General features: G+C 37.4%; 1 protein-coding gene across 1 annotated transcript in view; it reads right to left on the bottom strand.

The window, feature by feature from the left end:
* Positions 1–4,751: 4,751 nt before the first annotated feature.
* LOC101897919 (T-box transcription factor TBX6) overlaps positions 4,752–17,566 on the bottom strand; it is a 37,834-nt gene continuing 25,019 nt past the window's right edge. The window contains exons 3-5 of the mRNA XM_005184867.4: positions 15,041–15,308; positions 14,807–14,944; positions 4,752–6,263 (exon numbers count right to left, since the gene is read on the bottom strand). Coding sequence (XP_005184924.1) covers positions 4,995–6,263; positions 14,807–14,944; positions 15,041–15,308 — 1,675 coding nt within the window. The 3' untranslated portion in view covers positions 4,752–4,994. The remainder of the gene's footprint in view (positions 6,264–14,806; positions 14,945–15,040; positions 15,309–17,566) is intronic.

The following is a 17,566-nucleotide window of genomic DNA, read 5'->3' as shown; positions in this document are numbered from 1 at the left end:
CCGCGTCGTAGTGACCGCAATATTTCATTCGGCAAATATTGAAAAATGAGCTTACACCGAGCCATTGGAATTTCAAAAAGTGCAAGAACTTACACCGCAAAAGAAAGAAAAGAGACTAAAAAGGGCAAAAATTTTGGCCGCAGACCTTGGACATTCAAACAGGACTCAGCACCAAGAATGTCCAAGGTCTGCGGCCAAAATTTTTGCCCTTTTTAGTCTCTTTTCTTTCTTTTGCGGTGTAAGTTCTTGCACTTTTTGAAATTCCAATGGCTCGGTGTAAGCTCATTTTTCAATATTTGCCGAATGAAATATTGCGGTCACTACATTTCTAGCGCACAATGGCCACCAAAATCTCCGGATACCAATCCGTTGGACTACTGTGTCTGGAGTATTTTGGAGAGCAAGGCACTAAAAAATATCAAAATGTCCATCACCTCAAGCAAGCGCTTCGCCAAAACACCGCATTCAGCAGCGTGTGACGGTTTCATTGGCTGTTTGAAGGCCATAATTCGTGCCAAAGGTAACCAATTCGAACAAATCTAAACATGTTCTAAAATTTGATGCTATTTCCGACATTTCAATAAAATTTAGGAAAAAATAAAAATTATGGCGTTTGACTTTGTTGCAGTTTTTTTTATCTCACCCTGTATTAACTACGTCACTCCGTTTGTAACATCTCGAAATACCCATGTCAGACCCAACAAAATATATATATATTCTTGATCAGCGTAAATTCTAAGTCGATTTAGTGATGTCCATCAGTCTGTCTGTTGTGATCACGAAAATTTTGAGGTAGAAGGGTAAAATTTCGATCATGTCGGTCCAGGTTTTCATATGGCTCCCATATAACGGCACCTCCAAATAATTAGGATTTTTATGATTTTAACGACTTTATGTCGTTAATGTTAATGGGTACTACAACCTATGACCAAAAATACGCCTTTGTATAGCCCCCATATAACGGTTTTCATTTAAACGGTATTTTTCGGCTAAATTTTCTTAACATTTTGCAAGTTCTTTCCAAATGGTGAAAGATATTAAAAGTTCGGCCCGGGCGAACTTAGCTACTTTTTTATTTATTTATTTATTTTTTTTTTTGGGGCTGAATATTAAAAGAGTGGAAGGGAGAAAAAATATCCTGATTTTGGAGTTCTTCTAAAAGTCACAATTATTGAGCAATCTACGCGGAACTTTGCATGGGGAAAGAGTTCAAGAAAGAGCATCGTATAATTTTTGAAATAGATCAAAAAAAAAAAAATCATTAAATAATTTGATGCTGATAGCCAAGACATAGCAAAATAGGTCAATTTCTATATAAAATAAATTGCTATTAGTTACCACGATTATAGCTCAAGAACGGCTGGACTGATTTTCGCTGAAAAGGATAAAACTAAAAAAATCGCATAAAAATATGCCAAAAAAAATATTTAACTTCCGCCTGTCTGTCCATTTTTTTTAACAAATAGCAGGTCATATTTATAGTCCAATTTAGATAACGTTTTACACAAATCATTTTTGACCCAACGAACAAAAAACCATTTATATCTGAAAAAATCAAAAAGGCTTTCGGAAACGATAATATTAAGTGGAACCAAGCTCAATGGAAAAAACATTATTTCTGGGATTAGTCTACGTTTAATATTAAAGGCTCAGATGTGAAAAATTTTACGGTGAGAAGACAAAAAAATGAAGGACTCAAGCCGCAGTGTTGCAAAGGTACAGTGAAGCATGAGAGAGGGTCAAAAATGGCGTGGCGCTGTTTTTCTTTCTATGGACTTGGGCCTATCCATAAAATAAAGGAAGTTGTGGATCGGTTTGTTTACAAAGATGTGTTGGACATCACATTGTTCCCTTACGCTGAGTAAAATATTCGTCTGATTTGGGTGTTTCAGCATGACAATGATCCCAAACTTGTATCAAAACTTGTCAAATATTGTTTGCGGGAGTCAAAAATTCATGTTTTGTTATGGCCGGCACAATCACCTGATCTAAACTCCTTAGAAACCCTTTGGAGTATCGTAGATAGGAAGATCAAGAGAGATTCGGAAATAAATAAACACAATATTTTCTAAAGAATTCGGGGTGCCTGGGAAAGCACACCCAAGGATCAAATTGAGCGTGTTATAGATTCAATGCCTCGTAGGTGTGCAGCTGCTATCAAAAGTAATGGTTATGCTATCGGCTACTAGCCAACATTTAATTATTTTAAAATAAAACAAGTAAGCAAAGGCTACAGCGGGGCCGACCGCTAGAGCGGGGCCGACCGTTGAATACCCTACAACACTATAATAAGTGATACAGTTTATATAGGCGAGATACTCGAATGAATTCCACAAGATATTGTGACAAATAATAAAAGAAAACCATCAGGTTTCGTTCTCTAATTTTCAAATAATAGCAACTTAAGCTAATTTGATCATTTCCAATTTATTGGTAGATGTCTTCCTAGAGCTGGAACCAATATTTCCCAAAGACCTATAATCTCTCAGAAGTGGCAAAAGATTAACATTTATTATTGGTTTTTGACTGAAACGCATCTATATGAGATACAGACATTTGACTATATTCTTCAACGAAATCAGCCTTAACGAAATAGTCAGAAGTGCGTCTTTCCTGTATTTGTGAATTCTCCAAAAAGTCACTGAAAGTTATTTTCGTATTTTGTCTACAAAAGTTGGCAAACTATTTCAAACATTGAATATTTTTGGATGGCCATCCAAAACTGCTTGGCTTTTGCAATGTCCGGTAACCCCCATTCAAATGTGGGTGAGGATCGGGCGATAATTACGACCTGCTGACAATTTTGCAGTTTTCTTAGTCCATTTCAACCCCTAAATATATGGCGATCATCTCCAAAAAGAGTAGGCTTTTATTCTGACCCTCATCTTATCTCCATGCAAAATTTCGTAAGGATCGGGCCATAAATACGATCTGTATATGATATCCTGATATCCTAACTACTTAGTTTTGTTAGCTGTAGAAATATTACCAAATGTTTAATTCAAAATAAAAATATGCCAAAAATATGACAAAATTGAAAAAATATGAGAAAATGTTACAAAATCAATATTTTCATATTTAGAGAGATGTTTTTATGCGATTTTTTTAGACGTTTTTTCTTTCCTGCCAAAAGGCCATTCTGAATTAATGAGAACTGTCGAAATCAGTTCAGCCGTTCTCGACATATAAGAGATCTTTCAAGCATATCTTCTTTGATAGACATATATATCGCACATATATTGCTATATATCCGTTTTGTTGGATGTTAACATCAATGTAAAGATCAGAAGTAACCTTGTCATGGCTTTGTGGTTTCGCCGGGATTTAAAATATTAGCGGTTTAATGAAAATTTTTGAATTTTTTCAACACAAAATATATGATCTATTTTACCCGCTAAATATTATTTGATGACCACCCGAATTGGTAGACTCCTTCCCTGCCCTAAACTCTAGCTACATGCGAAATTCCGCGTCGATTGGTCTATAATTGCGACCTGTATAGCTACTGCAAAATCCGACATTTTTTCAGTATTTGGTCCATTTCAACCCCTAAACATTTGGCGATCGTCTCCAAAAGAAATAGGCTTCTATTCTGACCCTAGTCCCACCTCCATTCTAAATTTCGTGAAGATCGGGCCATAATTGCGACCTGTAGAGTGATTACAAATTAACATGGACAGACGGACAGACGGACGGACGGACATACATAGCTAGATCGACTCAACGTGGCGAGATAGGAAGATGCATATATACTTTCCTATGTGGGAAATCAATATTTCGTGGTGTTACATAATTGTTGGCCCAATCAAACTTATAATACCCCCAACACATAGTGTTGTAGGATATAAAAATTGCATTAAAAGGTGCCAATAATGATGTTAATATAGATTTGTGACATTTTTTTATATTTTCATATTTTTTATCGCATGCGATTTTTTAAATTTATTGAAGTGTTTGTTTTGTAATATTTTTTCACCTTAAACACAGGTTGGGGATATTATGTACAGATTGCAATTATTGTCCGATCCTCACGAAAATGTTCACAAGGGTAGGGTTAGGCTCAGAAGGACTAGGCCTATTGTTTTCATAGATTTATTTATGTGTTTAAATGGACCAAAAACAGAAAAAATTTCCTGATCACACAATTGAAGCCAATCGACACGCTTAAGAAGAGAGTTAAGGACAGGGAAGAATTGTAGCATTTTGGATGACCACTGGATTATATTTAGATATAAAATGGACCACAACAACTAACAGCACGTCCAAAATGCTAAGGGTAATATCTGGGTAGTGCTCCGTGACATAATTTCAAAGCGAAATCTTCCAAAATGGTTATGGACATAAAGGGACTTCTAACATATTGTATTGTTGTAGGATATCACATGGTCGGCCCCGCACGACTATAGCTTTTGCTTACTTGGTACTAGAGCCTCCGTCAAATTAGTTGAAAATCGATTTACAGTTGGATATAGTTCCGAAATTGTTACTACTGATACGCATTCAAATAAGGTTCATAGTTGGTATGATCTACTTCACATAAATTCCCAATGAAAACTTTTTTGTGTTTCGGGAGCTCTACTAAATACGCATAGTGGTGTGGGGTATGATATAGTCGGCCCCGCCCGACTTTTGACCTTTCCTTACTAGTTTTTTGTGAGGATTGTTCTAGGTCTAGTCATTTCCATATAATACTAAAATTTCGGTTGCATTTTTTCCCATCCTCCAACTTCATTTACAAAATCAAACAAATATTTTTTGTTTTGGTAAAAATTATTTTTTTATTATTGTCCATTGTTAGGAAATTAAATTATTACAAAATTTATTGCATATTAACAAGGCGTGGTCCATATTAGTTATATAAAATAAAAAAAATCGTACAATTTTAGCGATAACACCCAGCATTATGTCTAAGATAACTCCACTCCACATGACGATCACTGTTACTTGGCACGTTATAAGAAACGAAAAAAAAGTCAGCTTAATTAAAAGTCTCACTAACTACCACCACCTAAAATGGCCGATATGCTGAAGCCTTGCTTTCTGCCATTGTTGCTGTTGTGGCTGGGATGATTTAGCTGGGCCCTGTTGCATGACGGTGATTGGGGTAATGCATCATTTGTCGGTGGACAACCATCGCTGCCGGCGGCGATGGTGGAGTCGGTGTTGTTGGCAGTAGCAACAGCGTCGAACGTTGTTGGCACCGGGATTGGTGTTGTTGCTGTTGGTAGCGTCACATCGTCTTGTATTAATGATGAATCGGATGAAGAAAGATCGGCATCGTTTGTAATGCAATCGGAGGTGGTATTCGAGTTAATGGCAGTAACACGATTTGGCAACAATTCTCCACTACCACCACCGTCACTGCCTCCAGCATTGAGAGACAAATGTTGGGGCAATGGCGGCAGAAGAAGTGGTGGTGGCACAGGTGCTGTTGGTGGCAATGTATGCTGGGCTGTCAAACCGGCCGCCACAAGAGCTTCATGCTGTTGTGTGGAAACATAGGCTGCATGTTGCGGCTGGGGATACATGGGCTGGGGACGAGCAAAATAGGTACATGCTAAATCGACCAGTGAAGGTCGCAACAACGTCTGCATATTTTGTTGGAAATGATGCATGAATGCAACGGATGTTGCATTACAACTTGTACCAACTCGGTCGCCGCCAACACCATTTTGGCCAGCAGCCAATGCAGCAACAGCTGCCGCAGCGGCTTGTTGTTGAAAAACATTGCCACTATTGTTAACATATTCCAGAGGCAATGGTGATGACATACTGTGGTTAGAACTGGTTTCCAAAGCTGATGGTGCAATGCAACCACCACCGACACCACCACCACCATCCAATGATCCATGCGCAGCATGCTCCAGTGCTGCAATGGCGGCTAAATCGTTTGAGCGTAATCGTTTAATTTGCGCTGATGTTCCAGCATCCATGTCCACAATGATATGATCATTAAAGAATGCCGTCGTCACTGGTTTATCCGAACAAATTGATGATCCCGACTCACTGATTGTTGCATTCGATGTCGCCGAAGAGAGGCAGGAGGAGGAGGAGGAGGAGGAGGCTATTGTTGTTGACGACGACGTTGGTGGAGACGACGATGATAATTTCGTTGGCGACATGATTTCATGCTGCTGCCGCAACAACTGCTCATCGGCAGTAGGTGATGAAGACATTTTACGCTTGCAACGCGATTGACCAGTCTCACGAAAGCCCTTGGCAAAGGGATTATTATCGATTTTCAGTTTGGTAATGCGATCATTCTGAAAGTAGAGAAAAAGAACGAAGAGAGGAAAGAAGCTATTAAAAAAATTGTGTTTGATTGAATGCTATCTTAATGTTGCAGTTTTAAGAAAAATTGCGAAATATAATAATTAATTCAAATTGGGTGGATTGCAGTATCCGACTACATCATTGCTACATAAAAATATAGGCCTAGATAAAGGGATACCGTTCATGAAAGACCCGAAGAAGGCTGTCTCTGTCTCTAGAAGGCCGAAAAATTGAAGTTCTGTAAAATCGTTTCAACAAAAGCAAAATTTCTAAAGGTCTTTAACCTGCAGAGGTCTTTAAAAGGACTTCTAAGAAAAGAAAATATTCCCGTTTAGCCTTTTTAGTAATCAAAATGCACAATTTGTTTGGTTTGACAATTTTTTAAAAAAAAAACTTCATACGTCGTACCAAATTTACAGATTTTCAATTCAATTATTTTTTTTTTGTTTTCGAAAAGAATAATAGGAAAATGTTTAGAAAAATCTTCAAAATATTTAATTTTGATGTTTATCAAGGACATTTTAGTAAAGACATTACACAATGGACCCACATCCAATTTTTCTGTTCAAAACTATTTCAACGTCTCCATATGTAAACCTTAGAAACATTTTCAAAAAATCTCTATATCTCAACCTCAGATACCAAGAGTCCCTTCAATATCAAATTTCAGGATTTCACCTCTTTAATTCCCCCCATTTCCAAATTTAGTACCATTTACTAAAATAGCGTTCATCACTATTTCTTCACCCAATGCCAAATTAGTACTCTTTAGTACTTTTCGGACAATTATGGCACATATTTCAAAAAACACCTCCATATCTTAATCCCAGATACCAACAGAGACTTCAATATCAAATTTCGGGATTTCATTCATATTCCTTCACCCAATATCCAATTTAGTACTATTTGGTACTTTTCGAATAATTTTAGTACTCATATATAAAATAAAATACTCAAATATATAAATAAATATAAAATTTTATTAAAACAGCCCTATCTCTTCGGCCAATATTAAATTTAGTACCAATTCGTACTTTTCGTACAAATACAGTACAAACAGATGTCATCAGTAATCTAAATATTAAATTTCAGAATTTTATCTCTAGCCCTTAAAGAGTTGCTTCGCTTGGACGAAAGTGGTGAACTGCAGAATTTGGTTTTATTCGATGAGAAAACATTCGTTGTCCAGCAACGATGAGAAAACAAAATAATCGTGTTTACTTGCCAAAGAGGTAAGCGGAAAATGTGCAACTTCGGTTGGCCACCAGAACTTGCTCTCCGCTCGTATTAATCGACAGTGGCATCAGAATAAATGCCGAATATTATCGCGAAAATATTCTGGAGAGTGTATTAAAGCTTTGGGCACGCAAACATCCGATGAGAAAGCATTCCTTGTCCAGCAGTTTGTAAACAAACAAAATGAGATCAGCTGAAAATGTGCACCTTCGGTTGCCCACCAAAACTCAAGCGCCGGCCATGGTGATGGTATGGGCCTCCATAACAGCCGATGGTCGCTCTCCGTTCGTATTAATTGACCGTGGCATCACGGTCGACCTGGAGGGTGTATTAAAGCCTCGGGCATGCAAACATTATGGCCGCAGACCTTGGACATTCCAACAGGACTCAGCACCATCGCACTCAACAAGCGCCACCCAAGAATGTTTACAAAATGTGGTTCCTCGCTTCATTTCCAGCGCACAATGGCCACCAAAATATCCGGATACCAATCCGTTGGACTATTGTATCTGGAGTATTTTGGAAAGCATGGTTCGCACTAAAAAATACCAAAGTGTCGATCACCAAGACACCTTCGCCGGGAATGGGTCAAAATACCGCGGAGCAACATTCGGGCAGCGTGTGATGGTTTCATTGGCCATTTGAAGGCCATAATTCGTGCCAAAGGTGACCAATTCGAAACCAACCAACTAATTCCCAAAAATAACTCATATAACAAATGTTAGAATTTTAGCTCCATACATTCCTATAATGTCAAGTGGTACCAAATTGGGTGCTCTTTAGTTATTTTAGTACACTTATAGTTAGAACTTCTAAAAAAACAAAATTTTGGTACGTCTATCCTAACTCAATCATTCAAATTTCAGAATTCCATCTGTGTGTCCAATTAAAAAGGACTACATTTTTAGTACCTTTTAGTACCGTCAGTACACTAATAGCTCAAATTTCCGATAACACAGCCTTATATCATCCCTACACACCAACATCGACTCACATGCAAAATGTCAAATTGACACTTCTGAAAAGGAGGAGAAATATGTAACAAATGCAGACTGTTTTTACATAAAACCCTTGGTATTGACGTCACCTTTCATATGAAGTTTGCAGAAATAAAATCGGTTCACACATCCCAGAGAACATCAATTACTAACACAATCTAATTTATTTTTATACCCTCCCCCTTACATTGTATAAGGACACATTAAGTTTGTCATTCCCTTTGTAACTCATCAAAACAATCATTTTAGACCCCTCAAAGATTTTGCATAGAGTTGTCTTTTGTCATCAGGCGTATCAAGTTCGAAGATGAGCTATATCGGTCACCGTTTTCGTATCGCCCCATTTAATTGTACCTTTCCCTATTCGGTATTTTGACGATTTTAGGCACATTTTCTAACTGAAGAATGTAAAATTCGGTACATAGAGTTTACAAAGGAATCTGCCGCCTGTTGCAGATCCCTGGATATTCGGCTGATGATTTTCGCCACATTTTCTAGCGGAATAGCTTAAAATTCAGTATTTAGAGTTCATAATATATTCAACCTACTATGGCGGAACATTGTCTATTTAGGGCCACGTTTTCCTAAAGCCCTCCATAAAATGGTACCAACAGATATTCAATGCTCTTTTGATTTTAGCCATATTTTAAGAGGGAATTGATTCAAATTTAACTTTTGTGATTCGCAAAACATACCGCCGCTGTGAAAGAAATCTGTCCATGTAGGTTCACGATTTGACATTTGCTGATATTCAGTATGAAATTACTTAAAATTCGAGATTTCGATTTCGTAAAGCGTTCCTCTCCCGAAGCAGAATAATTTCTACACATGTTAATGTTTTTCTATAGCCCCTATCCTCACAAAAATCGGTATTTTGTTAATTTTGGATACATTTTTTTAGAATTGATTGAAATGTGCATTGTATGTTTCCAATGACATAAGTGGCGATTGCCCTTGAATACTGGAATTTCGGCATATTCAGAAAGATTTTCTGAATGATGGAGGGCATAAAAAAGACGATCTTTCATAAAAGACTTTTAAAATCTTTTACATCCTTAGAATACGCATTGAAGGTTTCCTATCCACACCCCATGTGCTATGATCTCACATACAGAATACGAATATACCACTGTTCCATTTAGGATCTTCTATTGAAAAAGAGTAAAAAAACACCAGTCATCGTTGATCTTGGCTAATTAGACATCTCCGAGAGAGACAGAGAGAGCGAGAAGGAGAGAATGAAAAATAAAGAGTAACTAATCATCAGATTGATGGCGTCCCATTCAAATCATATTAGGAGGGCAGACGAGGGAATGCTTAAAACCAGCCATCAAAACACATAGATGGCCGACTAGACAGATATTTGACCAACTGACTGACTTACTGAATCGACTGGGTGGATGGATAGCTGAGAGAATTAAATTCCGCTTTGGAAACAAAAACACAGCAAGAGCTCAAATTATGCCACTCATTCTCAAGAGCTGGTGATTCATTGCTGAGATGTTTGTCGAAAGGAAATTGGAAATTGGCTGGCTGGCTGACTGATGGCCATTAACTAGGCATGTTTGCCACGACGACGACGACGACGATGATGACGATGACTAAGGACTTGCCATGACTAAGAACAATTTTGGCAATCACCACAAAATGCAACGACATGCACTTCCTCTTTGGGATGCTGTCGCTGCTGCTGTTTTCTTCGGCCTCGTCTAACTAGCCAGTCTAGTTCAGGCAACTAGGCTGTCTTCATGTGGGCAAAACAAAAAGGATGTGCGGGGCGTTACAGGCTAATTTGCTTGTTAAAGGCCCAACCGCTGTGCCTTTGTTTGCGTCTGTCGTCCATGAGTGACTGCGTCCCCTACCCCGTCTCCGACCCCGTGACTGGGTCGTTGTGAGTTTTTCTTTGGCAGTCTTGAACAAATTAAATAATTAACTAAATTTCAAGTGGTTTCTATGGTTTCTGCCCAAAAATTCAGGCAACAACACCCCCAATGGTTAGTTTGGTAGTGGAAAAGGACAAAGGATGCCAAAGTCAATTAATAATTCGCAATGGGCCAAACATGGCCGCATAGGACAGGGCCAGTCCCAGATGATTGAGACAATGTAAATATTGAATGAATGAGTTTGTTTGCCAAGGTTGAGTTTTGATTTTCATTCGTCGTTTTCTTCTTCAAGTGGTTGAGTGGGTGATTGATTGATGGAGGGATTGCGATTTTGGTGTTGGGATGGTGCTGTCTACGCCTCTTAATTAGTTTGTCATTAACAAATAGTCGGCAATTATGTCCTTAAAAATGTCTTAGGTTGAGTTTGTGGTGGCAAGGAGTTTTTTTATTTTTGGAAAATTTTCTAGTCTTTTTTTTAGGAAGAATTGCAATGTGAAACTAGGTTTTTTAATTATTACAGGTATTTTTAAATCCCGCACGGATAATTTAGAGCCATTAATCCTCTATTCAAAATAAACCCCTGAATACATTATAAACGTTACTCAATGGCATGTGGTACGCCATCCGTGTTATCCGGAAACGTATTGTTATCCACGATATCCAAAACTATATGAATCTCTATGAATCCTTCAATATATGAAGCCGAATAGAGAAATATCACAAACGTATGAAATTTTGAAAAACCTTGGTATTGGTGTCACCTTTCATATGAAGTTTGCAGAAACAAAATCGATTCACGCATTCCAGGGAACATCAATTTTTAACACAATGAAACTTTTTTATACCCTCTACCATAAATTGTATGTATGTAAGTTTGTAACATAGCGAAATAATCAATTTAGACCCGACCCCAAAATTTTGCATAGTGTTGTCATTTGTCTGCAGGCAGTTCAAGTTCGATGATGAACTATATCGGTCAACGTTTTTGTATAGGCCCATTTAATTGTACCTCCCCGTATTCGGTATTTTGACGATTTTATCCACACTTTCTAACGGAAGAGTTTAGAGTTTAGTATTTAGAGTATATAAAAGGTTCTATCTCCTGTGGCAGAATATTTTCTATATAAGTACTTCTTTTAGTATAGCACTCATATATTGGTACTGAAAAAGTATGAAACTTTTGCCACACAATCCAAGAACTTTTGGAGCCTTATTCAAGTTTTCGGAAAACATATGCAAAATTATCGGAGTTATCTATAATTAGTAGATATCTAATCTACATTGTCAGGGGACATAAAATTTTATTCAAATCTTGGGACACCTAAACCATCCAGAAATCTGTTTATATAAAGGTAAAAAAAGAAGTTTTTATTCCCTCCACCATTTGGAAAGTATGTCTGTAAATGCCGAAATTCCAATCGAGAGGTATGCGTCACTTCTGTCACTGGGAACATATAATCCAAATTTCAATCAATTCTAAAAAAATGTGGCCAAAAACCACAAAATACCAAATATTGGGAGGATAGAGTCTATCGAAAAACATTAACTTGTGCAGAACTTATTCTGGTACAGGAGTAGAACACTTTACGAAATCCATATACCGAATTTTGAGCATTTTCATTACGTCAAACTACCGAATATCAGGAAGTACCATTATATGGGTGCCATAACAAAACGTGATCCCACACAGACAGTTTTCTTCTACAGTGGCGGTGTGTTTTTTATGGGGGCTATAGGCAATCGTGGAGCTATATACGGACAATGTTCCGCCATAGGAAATTGACCATATTATGAACTCTAAATACGAAATTTCATACTATTCCGCTAGAAATGTGGCTAAAATCATCAGAATATCGAACATCGGGTGGTTCCGTTATATATGGGGCTCTAGGGGAACTTGGACTTGGATATTCTGCCACAGGAAATAGAATCCATTATAAACTCTAGATGCCGAGTTTTAAATTCTTCCCCTAAATAGTGTGGCTAAAATCGTCAAAATATCCAATACTGGGAGATATAATTATATTACTGCCTGAAGGCAAAAGAGAATTATATGCAAAATCTTTGTTGGGACTAAAATTATAGTTTTGATGAGTTACAAGCGGAATGACAAACTTAATTTACCCTCCATACAATGTATGGTGGAGAGTATGAAAATAAGTTTCATTGTGTTAGTAATTGATGTTCCCTGGAATATGTGAACCGATTTCGTTTCTGCAAACTTCATATGAAAGGTGACGTCAATGCCAAGGTTTCTACGTCCGTATGTGTGACATGTGTTACAACTATTTTGGTGAAACTGCATTCATTTCTGAAGCTTGAACGTGACATTTTTGCATGTGGGACGACGTTGATCCGTAGGGATGAGATGAGGCTGGGTTTGTGGAAATTTTAGCTTTAAGCTATACAAAAGGTACTAAGAGTTGGGTCCATTGTTTTAGACACACAGATACCGCTACAATTCTGAAATTTGGATGATGGGGATAGAATAGATGTACCACAATTATGTTTTTTTAAGGGATTCCAGCTATAAGTTACTAAATTTTGGTACGACTTGATATCACGGGAACATATAGAGGCAAAATCCTGACATTTGGTATATGAATCCTATTTAGAAAGTAGGGTTGATACAAGTAGACTGTTTCGGAAATATGTCCTAAGTATGAAAACTGTACCAGATAATACAAAATTTAGTTTTGGGTGAAGAAAAAGAGATGGAACAATGTTAGCATTGGGTTCACTGATGGTGGGTAAGTATTGGGATAATTTAGGAAAATTACTAAATGGCACTAAATTTGGTATTGGTTGAGTGCATAGTGCTTGAAATCTCATATTTATGGTTAGGGTCACTGTTAGTGTTTAGGTTTGAGATTTGTATGGGGTTGAGGTGGGATGTGGAAATACATACTGAGAAGTATGAAAAGTGCTAAATGTTATTAAATTTGATATTTTGGGAAGGAATTAAGCAAGAATTTTGAAATTTGGAATGAGGGACTATGATGGGATGTAGGATAGGTGTAAAGTAGGATGTAGATAGATGTATTAAATTTAGTACCATTTGGTATAATTTTAACGGATAGAGCGAAAATCTTGATATAAAAAATTAGTTTACCAAGTAGTTGTGATATGAGGTGGTTTCGGAAATGTGTACTAAATGTGAACACTGTACTAGATAGTACTAAATTTGGAATACATTTTTCTTTGGGTGAACTGATGACGACGGAAATCTGAATGTTAGCTTTGAGGTCATTACAGGTGGGTAGTGTTAAAATAAAGAGGGACTTTGGAAAAGAGCTAAATGGTACTTAATTTGGTGATGGGAGAACAGATAGTGCTTGAAATCTAAATTTTGACAATGGGATTACAAGTGCGAAAAATAATAAATGGTATCAAATTTGGTATAATTTTTTTTTAATTTGGTATTGGGCAAGAGATAGTGGTAGAATTCTAAAAGTCGGAATGAGGGTCGCTGATAGGGCGTAGGATTGGAATTTGATGAGAGAACCTAAAGTATCTTCTCTCACATCGGTTTTTTAAATGTATTACAATAAAAGTTTTTTATAACCTCAGACATATGGCTGAACCGAAATAACGGGTTTAGGCCCTATGTATCTTTGGACCACATCCGTTTCAGGATATTTCGAGTCGATTTAGCGATGTTCGTCCGTCTATCTGGCTGGCTGTTTCGCACGATAACTCTCGAAGGGAGTATGCGGTTTGGTCCAAACATGGGACATCGTAATATCATTATCAAACTTAGATCGAGTTCGAAGATGGACAATATCGGATATTGCGAAACAACTCAGCGATCCTTTACAATTTCCTATATCTAAATATTTCTCTCAACCACAAACCTGAGATGAATATGGAATGTATAATTTCGAAAAAATTGAATATAAAATTTCGATTTTCCTGTAACTTTGCCCATACCAATATTTTTATCCGTATTAAATGAAGTATGAAAATTAAATACTTCGGTCTACTATATCTGGTACCTCACACACACATTTCAACATTCAAAATCTAAAAATTATCACATATCTCATTTAAGGTGAAGGATGTAACCAATGTTGCCCAAATCTAACACGTCGCAAAATTTATATCATATTTATTTAGGTCCGATACAAAATGGGGAATATTGGCCCATTTCTTTGGAACCTACTCCAAAGAGGGTCAATAATTTGAATAATGTAACAGAAGTCAAAATATATTTAAATAATCGAACATAGGCTGGGGGTAGAGATCTGTCGGCAAAACTGACTGATACTTTTTAACTTGTTCTATTATTTTTAACATCCGCTAAAGACCTGGCTAACAGGCACATGCTAGTATAGTACATATGTCTTTATAGACTTTCTAAATTTCCCAAACTCTTTCCTCCATAGTGAAATCTCTTCGCATTTAATTCCAACTTACCTGATAGGCTGTGACTGCCACAAATTCCGTTTCCGGAAATACAAAGGCCTGCTGTGGCGCCCACGGTATTTGAGCCAAATCCGAGGTGCGTATAACATGGATACGAGGTTGATATTTATGCATGCTGGCCAAAACAATCTAACAAACAAAATATAAAAAAATGCAATAATTCATTAAAAAAAAACATAACATCTGACTGTCTCGCTGCTCGCTCGTGGCTCGCCCACTACTTACTTGACCGCTGTTGTCCAAAGTGTTGTTCGTCAATTTCACTTTATTGAATAGAATCGGTTGGGCCTGCCAATGGGAACCGGTGGCCGGGCTATCCGGATGCAAGTACATGCGTTGTGGCGACTGTGGCTCAGCACCGCCAGCTGGCACCCACTGTGAACCGGAGAATTTATAGCGGCAATCGCCAATTGGTACCATCTCCAGGAGAACACAATAATTGGTGTCATCATCCAGGCCGGACAAAGACAAACGCATGGATGGGAACATACGTCTGTAAGGACGAAGAAAAAAAACACAATAACATAAATAAGAATTCTACAGAATAATAATACTAACAATAACAACAAATAATGTGATGGTGGTAATGATGATTTCGATCATTAAGGACACAACGGAGGGCTGTTACCGCACATTTTCTAGATAACCAAGCATTTTATTTGTTTTATTCACAGCCTATTTATCCCCTGGAAAACAAATGTTCCGAACAATGAAATGGAAAATAATATCACATTGCCTGGCCTCATCCCCCCCTCCTCTCCTGTTTTGATATTGAATGATAACGAACAAAAGACGAACGAGCTGTTGACTGATGGCAAGTGGGCGTTTCAAATATTTAATTGTGCGTTTTCCAGCGTTCATTTGTAAAACGTTTGCGCATGCGTCCAAGCCACTTCTCGTTTTTCTTTTGTCTTACATGGAAGCGTAGGCGATTTGGTGTGTAATTATTGTTCGGTCTTGTTTTTTTTTATTTACAGCAGAAGGAACTGTTCCAAACTCAAATAAACATTTAGGCGCACTTTGTTATTTCTAACAAGAAAACAAAAAAAAAAAAAAGCAAAATAATCGATAAATAGAGGAATGGAAGCAAATGTTTTGTAAAAAGTGTATGTTGCCTGTTTGTTGTGTACTAAAAACATTGAATAATGCTCCAAACTCCACCTTTGGAGAAATATCGAAAGGAGACTACTATTTATACGAGGAATCACAGAAGCTGATGCTTTGAAAATTTGTACTAAATGCTGTTGGCGTTGGAGCCAAGAATCTAAAAGTTTATGTTAAGCTTTGCTTGAGGAAGCCATAGGTGGGGCTAGGGCCGGAATAGAAGCTTATTGCTTTTGGAGATTATCGCATAATATTTAGGTGTTAAATAGACTAAAAACTGAAAAATTTCCTGATTTTGCAGTTGCTCTACAGGTCGCAATTATAGACCAATCGATACGGCTTGAGTTTAGGGCTGGGCAGAAGCCTTCCAATTTGGTCATGGTCATCGGGTAATATTTGGTGGGTGAAATAGACCATAACATTAGTGTTAAATAAAAGTAAAATTTTCCATAAACCGCGAAAATTTTTAATCCCGGCGAAATCACAATTAGACGAACAGGTCAATTCTGACCGTAACGTAGATGCCGATAGTAAATATATCGGTTATATATAGCGAAATATATACAATGTGTATATACAAAGGAAGGGGATGTTAGCTAAAATGCTTATATCTCAAGAATGGCTGGACCGATTTTCACAAATTTTGTCAATTCAGAATGCCCTCTTGGCATAGAAGAATAAAATCTAAGAAAATAGCATAAAAAGATGCCAATAATGATGTTTATATAGATTTTGTAGCATTTTGTGACATTTTTTTCATATTTTTTATCGCATGCGATTTTTTCAATTTGACTTAATATTGAAGTGTATATTTTGTAATACTTTTTCACCTTACAACACAGGTTGGGATTATTATATACAGATTGCAATTATCGTCCGATCCTTACGAAAATTTTCACAAGGGTAGGGTTAGGTTCAGAAAGGCTAGGCCTATTGTTTTCAAAGATGTTCGCAATATATTTAGAGGTTGAAATGAACCAAAAACAGACAACATTTCCTGATCACACAATTGAAGCCTATCGACACCCCTGAGAAGAGAGTTAAGGACAGGGAAGAAGTCTAGCATTTTGGATGACCATTGGATTATATTTAGTTGTAAATGGACCACAACAACTAGCATATCTGGGCACTGCTCCGTGACATAATTTCAAAAGCGAAATATTCCAAAATGGATTTGAACATGAGGGGGCTTTTAACATATTGTAGTGTTGTAGGGTATCACATGGTCGGCCCCGCACGACTATAGCCTTTGCTTACTTGTTTTTAAATGTTATTGAATGAAAACAAAACATGTCGGAAATAGCATCAAATTTTAGAATAAGTTTAGGTTTGTTCGAATTGGTCACCTTTGACACGAATTATGGCCTTCAAAGGCCAATGAACGCTGCCCGAATGTTGTTCTGCGGAATTTTGGCCCATTCCGGGCGAAGCGCTTGTTTGAGGTGGTCGACACTTTGATATTTTTCAGTTCCAACTCTGCTATCCAAAATACTGCAGACACAATAGTCCAACGGATTGATATCCGGAGATTTTGGTGGCCATAGATGACCATAAGGTCTTCTTCCATAGATGACCATAAGGTTTCTCCCATAGATGACCATAAGGTCTTCTTCCATAGATGACCATAAGGTCTGCTTCCATAGATGA

This window comes from Musca domestica, unplaced genomic scaffold (genome assembly GCF_030504385.1).
Source record: "Musca domestica strain aabys unplaced genomic scaffold, Musca_domestica.polishedcontigs.V.1.1 9, whole genome shotgun sequence".
NCBI lineage: Eukaryota > Metazoa > Arthropoda > Insecta > Diptera > Muscidae > Musca > Musca domestica.
The sequence above is the reverse complement of the archived record's forward strand: the minus strand, read 5'-3'. Positions and strand labels throughout refer to the sequence as shown.